Raw genomic sequence first — 13,782 nt, forward strand, 5'->3', positions numbered from 1 at the left:
GAATGGCAGGAAATCTTCAATGTGATGAACAGAAAAAATATGCAGCCAAGAATCCTCTATCCAGCAAGCCTGTCATTCAGAATAGAAGGAGAGATAAAAGTCTTCCCACATAAACAAAAATTGAAAGAATTCATCACCACTAAACCAGCCCTACAAGAAATCCTTAGGGGGATTCTATGAGGGAAATGTTGCAAGGAACACAAGGTACCAGAGACATCACCACAAGCACGAATCCTACAGAGAACACAATGACTCTAAACCGATAGTTTTAAATAATAACACTGAATGTAAATGGACTAAATGCTCCAATCAAAAGACACAGGGTAGTAGAATGGATACAAACCCAAAATCCATCTATTTGCTGTCTACAAGAAAACATTTTAGACCTGAGAACACCTTCAGAATGAAAGGAAGGGGATGGAGAAATATCTATCATGCTACAGGAAGTCAAAAGAAAGCTGGAGTAGCTATCATATCAGACAAGCTGGACTTTAAAGAAAGTAACAAGGGATGAGGAAGGGCACTATATAATAATTACAGGATCTATCCATCAGGAAGAGCTAACAATTATAAATGTCTATGCACTGAATATGGGAGCACCCGAATACATAAAAGAGTTAACCACAAACAGAAACAATTTTATGGACAAGAATGTGCTAACAGCAGGGGACTTTAATACTCCATTTACAGCAATGGATAGATCAACTAGACAGAAAATCACTAAAGAAACAATGGACTTGAATGGCACATTGGACCAGATCAATTTGAGAGATATATTTAGAACTCTACATCCTGAGGCCATGGAATTCATTCTCTTCTCAGTGTGCATGGCACATTCTCTAAGACATATCAGATACCGAGTCATAAAGCAGCGCTCGATAAATATAGAAGAACTGAGATCATACTATGTACACTTTCAGATCACAATGCTATGAAACTAGAAATCATTCACAGGAAGAAGTCTGGAAAACCTCCAAAAAATAGAGGTTAAAGAACACCCTACTAAAGAACAAATGGGCCAATCAGGCAATTAGAAAACAAATGAAAATGAAAATACAACAATTCAAACTCTATGGGAGGTGGCAAAGGCAGTCCTAAGAGGAAAGTACATTGCACTCCAGGCCTATTTCAAGAAATTAGAAAAAGTGCAAATACAAAATCTAACAGCGCACTAAAGCAACTAGAAGGAGAGAAACAAGCACTCCAAACCCAGTAGGAGAAGAGAAATAATAAAAATCAGGGCAGAAATAAACAATATAGAATCCAAAAAAACAGTTAACAGGTCAATGAAACCAAGAGTCAGTTTTTTGAAAAACTAAATAAAATTGACAGACCTCTAGCCAGGTTTTTCAAAAAGAAAAGAGAGAGCACTCAAATAGAGAAAATCAAGAATGAAAATGGACTTATTACAACCAACCAATCCCTCAGAAATACAGCAATTATCAGGGAATACTATGAAAAATTAAATGCCAACTGGACAACTTAGAAGAAATGGGAAAATTCCTAAACACACACTCACTACCAAAATTCACACAGTAAGAGATAGAAAATCTGAACAGACCCATAACTAGTGAAGAAATTGAATCAGTTATCAAAAACCTCCCAACAAATAAGAGCCCTAAACCAGATGGCTTCCCTGGGGAATTCTAACAGACATTTAAATCAAAGTTAATACCCATTCTTCTCAAGCTATTCCAAAAAATAGAAATCTAAGGAAAACTTCCAGACTCATTCTACAAAGCCAGAATCACTTTGATTCCCAAGCCAGACAGAAACCCAACAAAAAAAAAAAACTACAGGACAATATCCTTGATGAATACAGATGCAAAATCCTCAACAACATACTTGCAAATCAAATTCAACAGCACATAAAAAGAATTATCCACCATGATCAAGCGGGATTCATTTATGGGTTACAGGGCTGTTTCCATATTTGCAAATCAATCAGTGTGACATACCACATTAACAAAAGAAAAGAGGGGCGCCTGGGTGGCTTAGTCGGTTAAGCTCCGACTTTTGCTTAGGTCATGATCTCGTGGTTCGTGGGTTCGAGCCCTGCGTCGGGCTCTGTGCTGACTGCCAGCTCAGAGCCTGGAGCCTGTTTCAGAGTCTGTGACTCCCTCTCTCTCTGACCTTCCCCTGCTCACGCTGTCTCTCTCTATCTCCTAGAAATAAATAAAACATTAAATTAAAAAAAAAAGATAAAAACCATATGATCCTGTCGATAGATGCAGAAAAAGCATTTGACATAATACAACATCCCTTCTTAATAAAGACCCTCGAGAAAGTCAGGATAGAAGGAACTTACTTAAACATCATAAAAGCCATTTATAAGAAGTCCTCAGCTAACATCATCCTCAACGGGGAAAAACTGACAGCTTTCCCCCTGAGATCAGGAACACGACAGGGATGTCCACTCTCACCACTGTTGTTTAACATAGTGCTGGAAGTCCTAGCATCAGCAATCAGACAACAAAAGGAAATAAAAGGCATCAGAATTGGCAAAGAAGAAGCCAAACTTTCACTTTTCGCAGACGACATGATACTCTACATAGAAAACCCGACAGACTCCACCAGAAGCCTACTAGAACGATCCATGAATTCAGCCAAGTTGCAGGGTACAAAATCAATGTACAGAAATCGGTTGCATTTTTATACACCAACAATGAAGCAACAGAAATAGAAATCAAGAAACTGATCCCATTCACAACTGCACAAAAAACCATCAAATACCTAGGAATAAACCTAACCAAAAATATGAGATCTGTATGATGAAAACTTATGAAGGAAATTGAAGAAGACACAAAGAAATGGAAAAACATTCCATGCTCATGGATCAGAAGAATAAATATTGTTAAAATGTCATTACTACCCAAAGCAATCTACACATTCAATGCAATCCCAATCAAAATTGCACCAGCATACTTCTCAAAACTAGAACAAACTATCCAAAAATTTGTATGGAACCACAAAAGACCCCGAAGAGCCAAAGTAATATTGAAGAAGAAAACCAAAATGGGAGGCATTACCATTCCAGATTTCAGCCTCTACTACACAGCTGTCATCATCAAGACAGTAGGGTATTGGCACAAAAACAGACACATAGACCAATGGAATAGAATTGAGAACTCAGAATTGGACCCACAAACATATGGCCAACTAATCTTTGACAAAGTGGGAAAGAGTATCCAGTGGAAAAAAGCCTCTTTAACAAATGGTGCGGGGAGAACTGGACAGCAACATGCAGAAGAATGAAACTAGACCACTTTCTCACACCATACACAAAAATAAACTCAAAATGGATAAAGGACCTGAATGTGAGACAGGAAATGATCAAAACCCTAGAGAAGAAAGCAGGAAACAACCTCCTTGACCTCAACCGCAGCAGTTTCTTACTCTACACATCCCCAAAGGTAAGGGAATTAAGAGCAAAAATGAACTACTGGGACCTCATCAAGATAAAAAGCTTCTGCACGGCAAGGGAAACAATCATTAAAACTACTGGCCACTGACGGAATGGGAAAAGATAGTTGCCAATGACATTATCAGATAAAGGGCTAGTATCCAAAATCTATAAGGAACTCACCAAACTCCACACCTGAAAAACAAATAATCCAGTGAAGAAATGGGCAGAAAGCATGAACAGACACTTCTCTAAAGAAGACATCCAGATGGCCAACAGACACATGAGACGATGGTCAGTGTCACTCATCATCAGGGAAATACAAATCAAAACCACACACCACCTCCACCAGTCAGAGTGGCTAAAATAAACAAATCAAGAGACCCTACTAGATGCTGGTGAGGATGTGGAGAAACGGGCACCCTCCTATCCCATTGGTGGGAATGTAAACTGCTGCAGCCCCTCTGGAAACCAGTGTGGAGGTTCCTCAAAATTTTAACACTAGAACTCCCCTATGACCCAGCAATAGCACTGCTAGGAATTTATCCAAGGGATATAGGAGTGCTGATGCATATGGGCACATGTACCCCAACGTTCATAGCAACACTCTCAACAATAGCCAAAACATGGAAAGAGCCTAAGCGTCCATCAATGGATGAATGGATCAAGATGTAGTTTATCCCAATTTGACAATAAATAGTAAAAAATAAAAAAATAAAAATAAAAGAAGAAGATGTGGTTTATCTATACAATGGAATACTACATGGTAATGAGAAAGAATGAAATCTGGCCACTTGTAGCAACTTGGATGGAACTTGAGGGTGTTATGCTGAGTGAAATAAGTCAAGCAGAGAAGGACAAATACCATATGTTTGCATGTATAGGTGGATTAGGAGGAACTTAATGGAGGACCATAGGGGAGGAGAAGGGAAAAATAGTTGGAGAGAGGGAGGGAGGCAAACCATGAGAGACTTTCGAATGCTGAGAACAAACTGAGGGCTGATGGGCACAGAGGGCACTTGTTGGGAATAGCACTGGGTGTTATATGGAAACCAACTTGACAATAAACTATTTAAGAAAAAAAACTTAACAAACAGTACAATTTAAATATGTGCAGTTTGTTATATGTTAATTATACTTCAATAAATACTTTTTATAAATTGAATAATAACCGCTAGAAGAATAACACCATAATCTCAGCTTTTAAACCAGTAGGAGAAAGAAAAAGTGAAGTAATCCAAATCTGTAAAGAAGAAAAAAACTAAAAGTAAACAACAGAAATTATTCCAAATGTATGCATAATCACAAAAATGTAAATGGATTACATTCATTAGGTTTTTTTTTGAAGAGTGTATCATATTGGATAAGAAAAAATTCAACTGTATGCTATTTATAAGACACAAGATTAAACCTTAATGAGACACTGAGGAAGATATAAAGGTAAAATATAAAGGAATAAAGACATGCCATGAAAATACTAAGCAAAAAAAAATCTGATATATCAAGTAAAATAGAATTTAAGATAAAAATTATTAGGAGGTAACCATGACAGTAAAAAAAAAAAAAAAAAAAAAAAAACCACTTCATCTATAAAACAACAAAATTATGGGAGAAATACCCAAATTCCAAGTTCACTAATTTCTAGCTGAAGCAGAGAAAAAATTTAAAGACTACAGACCTACGCTGCCCAATATGGTAGCCACTAGGTACATGCAGCTACTGAACACTTGATATATGGCTAGTCTCATTTAAGATTTGCTATAAATATATAAAATATACACCGGATTGTAAATACTTAGAACAAAAAGAATGAAAAATCTATTTATAATTGTTTATATTAACTGAATATAGAAATATACTTTAGGTTATAGTATTTAAATCAATCTCACCTTTTTGTTTTTATCTTTTTTTTTTCTTTCTAAGTTTACTGATTTATTTTGAGAGAAAGTACACGAGCGAATAAGAGGCAGAGAGAGGGGTGGGGAGGGGTGGAGAGAATCCCAAGCAGGTTCCACACTCAGCACAGAGCTCCACACAGAGCTCCACAGGGCATAAAGCCATGACTGTGAGATCATGACTTAAGCTGATATCAAGAGTTGGACACTCAGCTGACTGAGCCACCCAGGTGCCCTCTTTATCTTTTACATTTGACTACCAGAAAATTTTAAATTACAATAAACTTGGCTTCACAGTATTGTTCTATTGCCCAGCACTGTTTTAGAAAACACAAAAGTACCAAAACAACATAGAGAATTGTGATGACTGCAGAAATTCTGTGAATATACCAAAACCACTGAAATATGCACTTTAGGAATGGGTCAATTTTATGTTCTAAAAATTCTATGTCAAAATGGTTTTTAAAATCTTGGGGGGCCTGAGTGGCTCATTCGGTTAAGCGTCCGACTTCGGCTCAGGTCATGATCTCACCACTCGTGGGTTCGAGCCCCACTTCTGGCTCTGTGCTGACAGCTCAGAGCCTGGAGCCTGCTTCAAATTCTGTGTCTCCCTCCTTCTCCGTGTTCCTCCCCAACTCGCACTCTCTCTCTCTCTCAGAAATGAATAAATGTTAAAAAAAAATTTTTTTAAATACTAAAAAAAAAGACTAGACAAAATAAACATATACAGAACTTTGAACTCCACAATTCTTTTCACATACATGGGGAATGTTCACAAAATTTGGCCACAAAGCAGGTCTTTGGAAATAACCAAAGAACCTGTAACATACAATGTCTTCTGACCACAATAAAATTGAATTGGAAATCGATAGGAAAAAAAAGATATGGAAAAAGTATACATTTTTTGGAAATTTAAAACTTTATTAAAATAGTTTAGAAGTCACAGAAGAAATCATAAAGGACATTTGAGTTTCTGAGGGTGCCTTAAAATTAGCATGCCTCTTTGCCACCTGGATTCTAAATAACTTCAGAAGTAAGATCTTGAACTGGCAGATACATGCAGACAGAGTACCATAATGCAGTGGAGAAAGAAACAGAACTTTTTACTGAATCAAAAAATGAAATTGCCTTACCCACCCAGGTACAGACAAAACAACTCTGGAACGGAACAGGCCTTCCCTTCACTCACCCCCAAAATTGCAGAACTAGTCCTGGAGAAGCTGGAAATCAGTTAATCGCAAGAGAAAGGTGAAGCTTCGCTCAGGTTTATTGTTCCCAAATACACCACACAGATAAGATACTTCATCTCCACTAACATTCTCCACACAGTAAGATACTTCATCTCCTCACCAAATGGGTGAAAAGGTAAGGAAGAGCTAGAAGTTAGAGTAACTGAGTTCTCCCTTCATAGGGATGGAAACATCAAGAGTGGTAAAGAAACATTCTATATAACAAAAAAATATATTTTTAAATGTAAACCAAATTGAAATAAAAATATTCTTTATCGAAAGCTAGGAGTTGTAGCTAATGTAATTGTTAAATAGAAATTTATAATCTAAATGCATTTAAATCTAAATCTAGAAAGAAAAAAATTAATAAGCAATCAGTTGAACAAGCTAGAAAAAGAAAAGCAATATATCCAAAAAAAAAAAAAATAGAAGAAAGTGATGCTAAGAGCAGAAATTCATGAAAGATATAAAAAAGTGAAGACTTTAGAATATAACTTCCAGTGGAATCTAAGCTGCTTTACATCAGGGATTTTTACCAATTTTAGGTTCAATGATGAAGCTTCAGATCGTATAGCACTAATTCATCATAAAAGCAAAATAAATATTTGTTGAGTGAAAGGAAAAATCCTTAAGGTCTACTTCTTTGAAAGACAAAACAGATAAATTGATAACACTGTGAAAGGCATGGACAGATATGAATAAAGAGAACTCACTTCACAGATAGTAGAAATTCTCTTTAAAAAAAAAAAAGAAAAGAAATGCTCTTTAAATTGTTATGCGAAGGGGGCGCCTGGGTGGCTTAGTCGGTTAAGCGTCCGACTTTCGCTTAGGTCATGATCTCGCGGTTCGTGGGTTCGAGCCCCGCGTCCAGCTCTGTGCTGACTGCCAGCTCAGAGCCTGGAGCCTGTTTCAGTCTGTGACTCCCTCTCTCTCTGATCCTCCCCTGCTCACGCTGTCTCTCTCTCTCTCTCCTAGAAATAAATAAAACATTAAAAAATAAATAAATAAATAAATAAATAAATAAATAAATAAATTGTTATGCGAAGGGTGCCTCGGCGGCTCAGTCAGCTAAGTGTCTGATTCAGCTGAGGGCATGACCTCATGGTTCGTGAGTTCGAGTCCCACATCAGCCTCTGCACTGTCAGTGCTTGGGATTCTCTCTTTCTTTCTGCCTGTCCCTCACTTACCCTGTCTCTCTCTCTCTCTCAAAATAAATAAACTTAAAAAACAGTTATGTGAATATGCAAACATTATTAATCACTTTACCCCACATATACTTAAAAACATAAACTAGACAATTTCTTAGAAATAATTTAGTATGAAAAAGTAGACAACCATCTGAATGTCCAGGTAACTATGAAAACAGTCAGCAGATCGAAATGATTTTTGTAAACAACCTTCAACAAAAAGTAATATATAACCCCAACTTTATCAAAAACTATTTTAGAAAACAGAAAATAAGGGTAATTAGTTATATGGGGATAGTTTTATCTTGTCTAGTTATTTATTTATAACTGATAAGTGGACCCATGCAGTTCAAACCCATGCTGCTCAAGGGTCAACTACATGGTAAAATACACATAACACTAAACTTACTGTCTTAACTATTTTTAAGTGTATAGTTGGGTGGCATTAAGTATATTTACATTATTGTGTTACTATCACCACCATCCATCCGTAAAACTCTTTTCATCTCGCAAAACTGAAACTCTGTACCCATTAAACAATAATTCGCCACCTTCCCCGCTGCACAGGTGCTGGCAACTACCATTCTACTTTCTGTCTCTGAGTCTAACTACCTAGGTATCACATATAAATAGAATCATAGAGTATTTGCTCTTTTGTGACTATTTCATTTAGCAGGTCTTTATTTCATTTTGCTTATTATTTCATTTCATTTTATTTCATTTCACTTATTTCATTTAGCATGTCTTTAAGGTTCACCCATACTGTACATGTGCCGGAATTGGGAGCCTAACATTCCACTGTATGTCTATAGCACATTTTGTTTATTCATCCACTGATGGACAATTTGGTTGCTTCTTTCAGTACTGCATATAATGCAGCTATGAACAGAAGTGTACAAATGTCTGTCCAACTGTTTTCAATCCTTTTGGGTATATACCCCAAGTAGAATTGCTGGATGTGATAATTCATTGTTTAATTTTTTTTGAGGAACTGTCATACAATTTCCTATAGTGGCTGTTCCATGTGCTCATGGGATTGTCCAGTTTTGATGTTAGGATTACTCTAGCTCCATAATTCCAAAGCTTTCCCTTACCTGGATATTCAGAATGATGATATTATATTTAGGATTTTTATATTTATGACAAATGTAGAATTGATCCATATTAGAAATCTGAATAATCCAAAATGAAAAGCAAAACTTATACGTCATAATCAAATAAAGTTTTTTCCAAAATAAATAAAGTTTATTTCAAAATAAATAAAGTTTATTTATTTACAAAATAAATTAATGTAATCCAACATAAAAATAGACTAAAAGAGAAAAAAAATGAATGATCATTACAAAAGATAAAAGACATAATTCTGTACTCCATCATCATTAAATGAGGAAAAAGAAGTTTTATTTCTTTATTTCAAATCCCTATATAGCTTTTTCTCTTGGTTTATCAGAAAATCCAGCATCATGTTAAATAAGAGGCACAACAACAGGCAGCCTTTTTTGTCTCTGACTTTTTTAAATATGTATTTATTTTTGAGAGAAAGATAGAGAGACAGAGGGCAAAGAGGGAAGGGGCAGAGAGAGAGGGAGACACAGAATCCAAAAAAGGATCCATGCTCCAAGCTGTCAGCACGGAACCCAACATGGGGCTTGAACCACAAACTGTTAGATCATGACCTGAGCCTAAGTCAGACGCTTAATCAACTAAGACACCCAGACACCCCTCAAGAGAAGTCTTCTAATAAATTAACCATTTAATAATGTTCATTTTCAGTTTTTAGTCAATAATCTCTATCAGATTAAGGGTATTTACATCTACTCCTACTTTGCCAAAGGTATTTTTTGTATGTTGCTCTTTCTATTATTCCTTGCTCTATATGGAAAGCCCAAGAGAATGAACAAATTCAAATTACCAGAGTAGAATTCAGCAAGTTAGTAGATACAAAATTAATATATAAAAATAATGTCCGGTGTCTAAATCTTCATTTCCAAATACAACTAAACCAGGCTCCTTGGAGAAACATCTAATTCTAGGGCTGGGGCAATAGAAATAAAAGATGAACCTGAAGCTTCTTAAAGTACCAGATACAAAAGAAGTGCTTAGAGAAACAAAAAGATGGATCCAATCAAAGGGACACATGACCCGCCTGACAGAGCTCCTCATGGACAAAGCTTAAAATTTAAGCAACATAAATAATGTGATGTTGGATTCTAACCCAAAAAATAAAATAAATATATAGGAGTACATAACTAATATAAATAAATGATTGAATAAATAAATGCCAAGAAGAGACAAATCTTTCTTACAAAAGAATTCCAAATAATAGAATATATGTAGCAGATACTCTCTCCAACTCCTCACTTCAGATAATAAGGCCTGCCCCTACCCACCTCAAGATGGGCTGTACTTAGTGCCTCACTTCCAAAGTTAGAATAGAATAAAAAAAGAGAAAAACAGTAACTATATAGTGGAGAAACATGGCTTAATCAAGGCATGAATATTAACACCATTAGTTATGTTATGCAGATATCATGTACCCCCTGGCTGTTCACCTCTGTTTTTAAAAACCTATACTCCCCACTCCTCAAAAAAATATATAACACAGTCTAATCATAAGAAAAACTACTATCAGATGAGGAACATTCTACAGGATACCTGGCCAAGACTCCCCAAGACTGTCAAGGGTATTAAAAACAAGGAGAAACTAACACTGAGAGACTGTCACAGAACAGAGGAGCCTGGTAAGACATGCTAACTAAATACAAAGTGGTGCCCGGTTTTGGATCCTGGAACAGAAGAGAGCGTTAATGGAAAAACTAGTGAAATCTATACAAAGTCTGGAGTTTAGTTACTAGTAAGGTACCAACGTCAGCTTCTTAGTTTTGACAAATGGACCACAGTAATTTAAAATGTTAACAATGGGGCAAACTAGAAGAGGAATGTACAAGAATGTTCCTCTTTGCAATTTTTGTGTAAATCTTAACATTATTCCAAAATTAAGTTTATTTAAAAAATCAATATTCTTATATACTAGTATTAACCATTTAGAAAATGCAATTTCAAAAGTCAAACAAAAGGCATGCAAAACGTTTACAGAAAAAAATTATTAAACTGGTGGATACAAAAGTTCTAAACAAATGAAAATACCACATCACAGAAAGACTGTACATTTCAAAGATGGCATTTAATCTCTAAGTTAATCTATGATGTCCATATAAATAATAAGCTCTTTGAATATTAATATAAATATTTATAAAAAATTATAAAGTGAGTATACTGGGGTTATTTTATATCGTTGCAATTCTCTTTAGTATCTATCATACTACAGTGGTTTTATCTGCTTCTGCCTTCAATTTGTTTTGATATTACAAACAATGTAGTTTCTAGAAACTTCCACTTTAAACCCTGAGGGAATAAGAGTGACAAAGGCAAATAATACCTTAATATTATTATGAAAACAATTTTGACTTCACAGACCCATTAAGAGTCCTGGGACCATACTTTGGTAACCTCTGTTTTGGAGAAGTAATGTGTCATTGCCCCTACACTTGAGCCCTCATACCATTCTTTATTTACATTTTAATATGAAAAATGTCAAAAATGGAGAAGAGTTGAAGAAATGTAATAATACCCATATATCCATTACCTAGATTCTATAAATAACATTGACCTGCACTTTTTATCACCTATCTATCCATCTATCTACCCCTCAATATTCCTCTTTTTCTCTTTTTTTTAATAGTGCACGTCAAAATAAGTTGCAGATAATCAGTATATGTCCCCCAAAATACTTTAGCTTATAAATCACTACTCAAAGTTTAGTATTTTTTTCCCTTAGGTAAAATTTGTATACAGTGAAATGCACAAAATTTAAGTGACATGTGTGCAACCTAAACCTCTCTCAAGACCCAGAACATGACTTACCCTTGAGACGTTCCCTCATACCCTTGTCCGTAAATCCCTCACCCATCCCTAGCCCCTGGAGGGGCAATCACTGTTCTGATTCCTCCCACCCTCAGATTACCCTACCTTTTCCAGACCCAATCATATAAACGGACTCGTACAATATGTACTCTTTAATGTAAGGATCCTCTACTCAATAGAATGTTTTTAGAATCATCCCTACTATTTTTAAAAATACATTTAACATTAATTTACCTACCATGAAAATGACGATCAAGATGAGACAGATGCCCACTATGATAAGGAAGGGGATTAGATAGTATTCCAGAGGAAGACTAAATTCTGGAACTAAGACAATGTGGCCCCTGAAAGAAAACAAAATAATAATTGAAAAATATTAAGGGGTGCCAAATTATAATGTTAATTAAAAACAAAGAAAAACATTTTTGAAAGGCATTTAGACATGACAATTCAATCCACTAGACACATTTTCTAATATATGATTTCCAATTATTTAAGAAATACTTTCTCCATCTTTCAGTTCATTTTACATATTTGCCAAAATAACTTGCCTCTACAATTAAGGAAGCTTTTAGGGGCGTCTGGGTGGATTAGTTGGTTAAGCGTTCGACTTTCACTTAGGTCATGATCTCGCGGTTCGTGGGTTTGAGCCCCGCATCAGGCTATGTGCTGACTGCCAGCTCATAGCCTGGAGCCTGTTTCAGTCTGTGACTCCCTCTCTCTCTGACCCTCCCCTGCTCACGCTGTCTCTCTCTCTCTCCTAGAAATAAATAAAACATTTAAAAAAAAAAAAAAAGGAAGCTTTTAGACTGGGTAGAGGAAATCAGCCAAATCAACCCATTACAGCATCAAAATATCTCAGCAGTACCAAACTTTACATCTCTTACATTGGTTTTTTCCTTCTTCTCCTCTTACATTAACAACTTCCTTATCTCATAGACTTTATTGAAAACTTCCTATATATGTGTAACCACACAAATGCAATCAATCCTAGAATTTTCTAGTAAGCACTGTGTTAGGATTCACAGACCTAGGTTCTAAATTACTTTCTTCTATATGCCTTATCAATGCTTGCCTGCTATACCTCAAACCACTTTAGTTTACTCTCAAGATATATTATGAGAATTTTTAAAGGGTCTACAATGGATAGAAGGTTTTAAGCATCTTAAAGCAAGATACTCAATGGACATTCAAGACATTGCTTTTTCTTTTTCTTTTAAATTTTTTTTAATGTTTTATTTATTTTTGAGAAAGAGAATGCAAGCAGGAGAGGGGCAGAGAGGGAGGAAGACGCAGAATCTGAAGCAGGTTCCAGGCTCTGAGATGTTAGCACAGAGCTTGATGTTGGGCTTGAACCCATGAACAGTGAGATCATGACCTGAGCCAAAGTCGGATGCTTAACTGACTGAGCCATCCCGGTGCCCTGAGACGCTGCTTTTTCTTAACCAAACTGCTAAAGGTGAAGGGTGGTAACAGCAATGGTACAGGGCAGGGAACTACAATAATCAGTCCTCTAGCTCTATTTCTATTTCTTCTGTCTCGGCTCCCACAGCTGAGCTGCAGACTCATCCCCCATGTCCTAATCCCTGATGAATTTGTATTTGAAGAAGATATTTAAACAGTGTTAATAAGTATTTTTACACTGCTTCTACATCCACCCCTAAATATAGTACACTCCATGAGCTCTGCAGCTAAGATTTGATCATCAAAGCAGAGTCCTAAGTAACCCAGGAAATCAGGTCCTATTCTCCTGTGCATGAGTTCCCAGGCTAATTTCAAACCAGATGGCTGGGCCTAAAGTTTATAACAATAATCTATCTAACTTCCCAATCCCTCTTGGAAATAATTGAAAAAATATATATATATGGTTTCTATTTGGGGTGTTGGAAAGTTCTAAATTAAAATGTGATGATGGCTGCACAAGTGTAAATATACTAGAATCACTGAATTATATACTTTAAAATTGGTATATTTTATAGTGTATAAAATATGACTCCATAAAGCCATATAGATTTTTGTTTAAAAGCACAAACAAGCAAGAATAGCTGTAAAAAAAACATGAAAGAGAGGGGTGGGAATGGGGAAGGGCTAGCCGTTCAGATACCAATAATTATAAAACCCTATAACAAAAACCAGACTGGTAT

General features: G+C 35.9%; 1 protein-coding gene across 3 annotated transcripts in view; it reads right to left on the bottom strand.

Moving 5' to 3' along the window:
* Positions 1-13,782, bottom strand: part of RNF13 (ring finger protein 13) — a 163,842-nt gene that overhangs the window by 48,652 nt on the left and 101,408 nt on the right. For all 3 annotated transcript variants that reach the window (XM_039241011.1, XM_039241010.1, XM_039241012.1), the window contains one exon: positions 11,877-11,982. In XM_039241011.1, coding sequence (XP_039096942.1) covers positions 11,877-11,982 — 106 coding nt within the window. The remainder of the gene's footprint in view (positions 1-11,876; positions 11,983-13,782) is intronic.

This window comes from Hyaena hyaena, unplaced genomic scaffold, assembly GCF_003009895.1.
Source record: "Hyaena hyaena isolate Hyena2069 unplaced genomic scaffold, ASM300989v1 scaffold_186, whole genome shotgun sequence".
Lineage (NCBI taxonomy): Eukaryota > Metazoa > Chordata > Mammalia > Carnivora > Hyaenidae > Hyaena > Hyaena hyaena.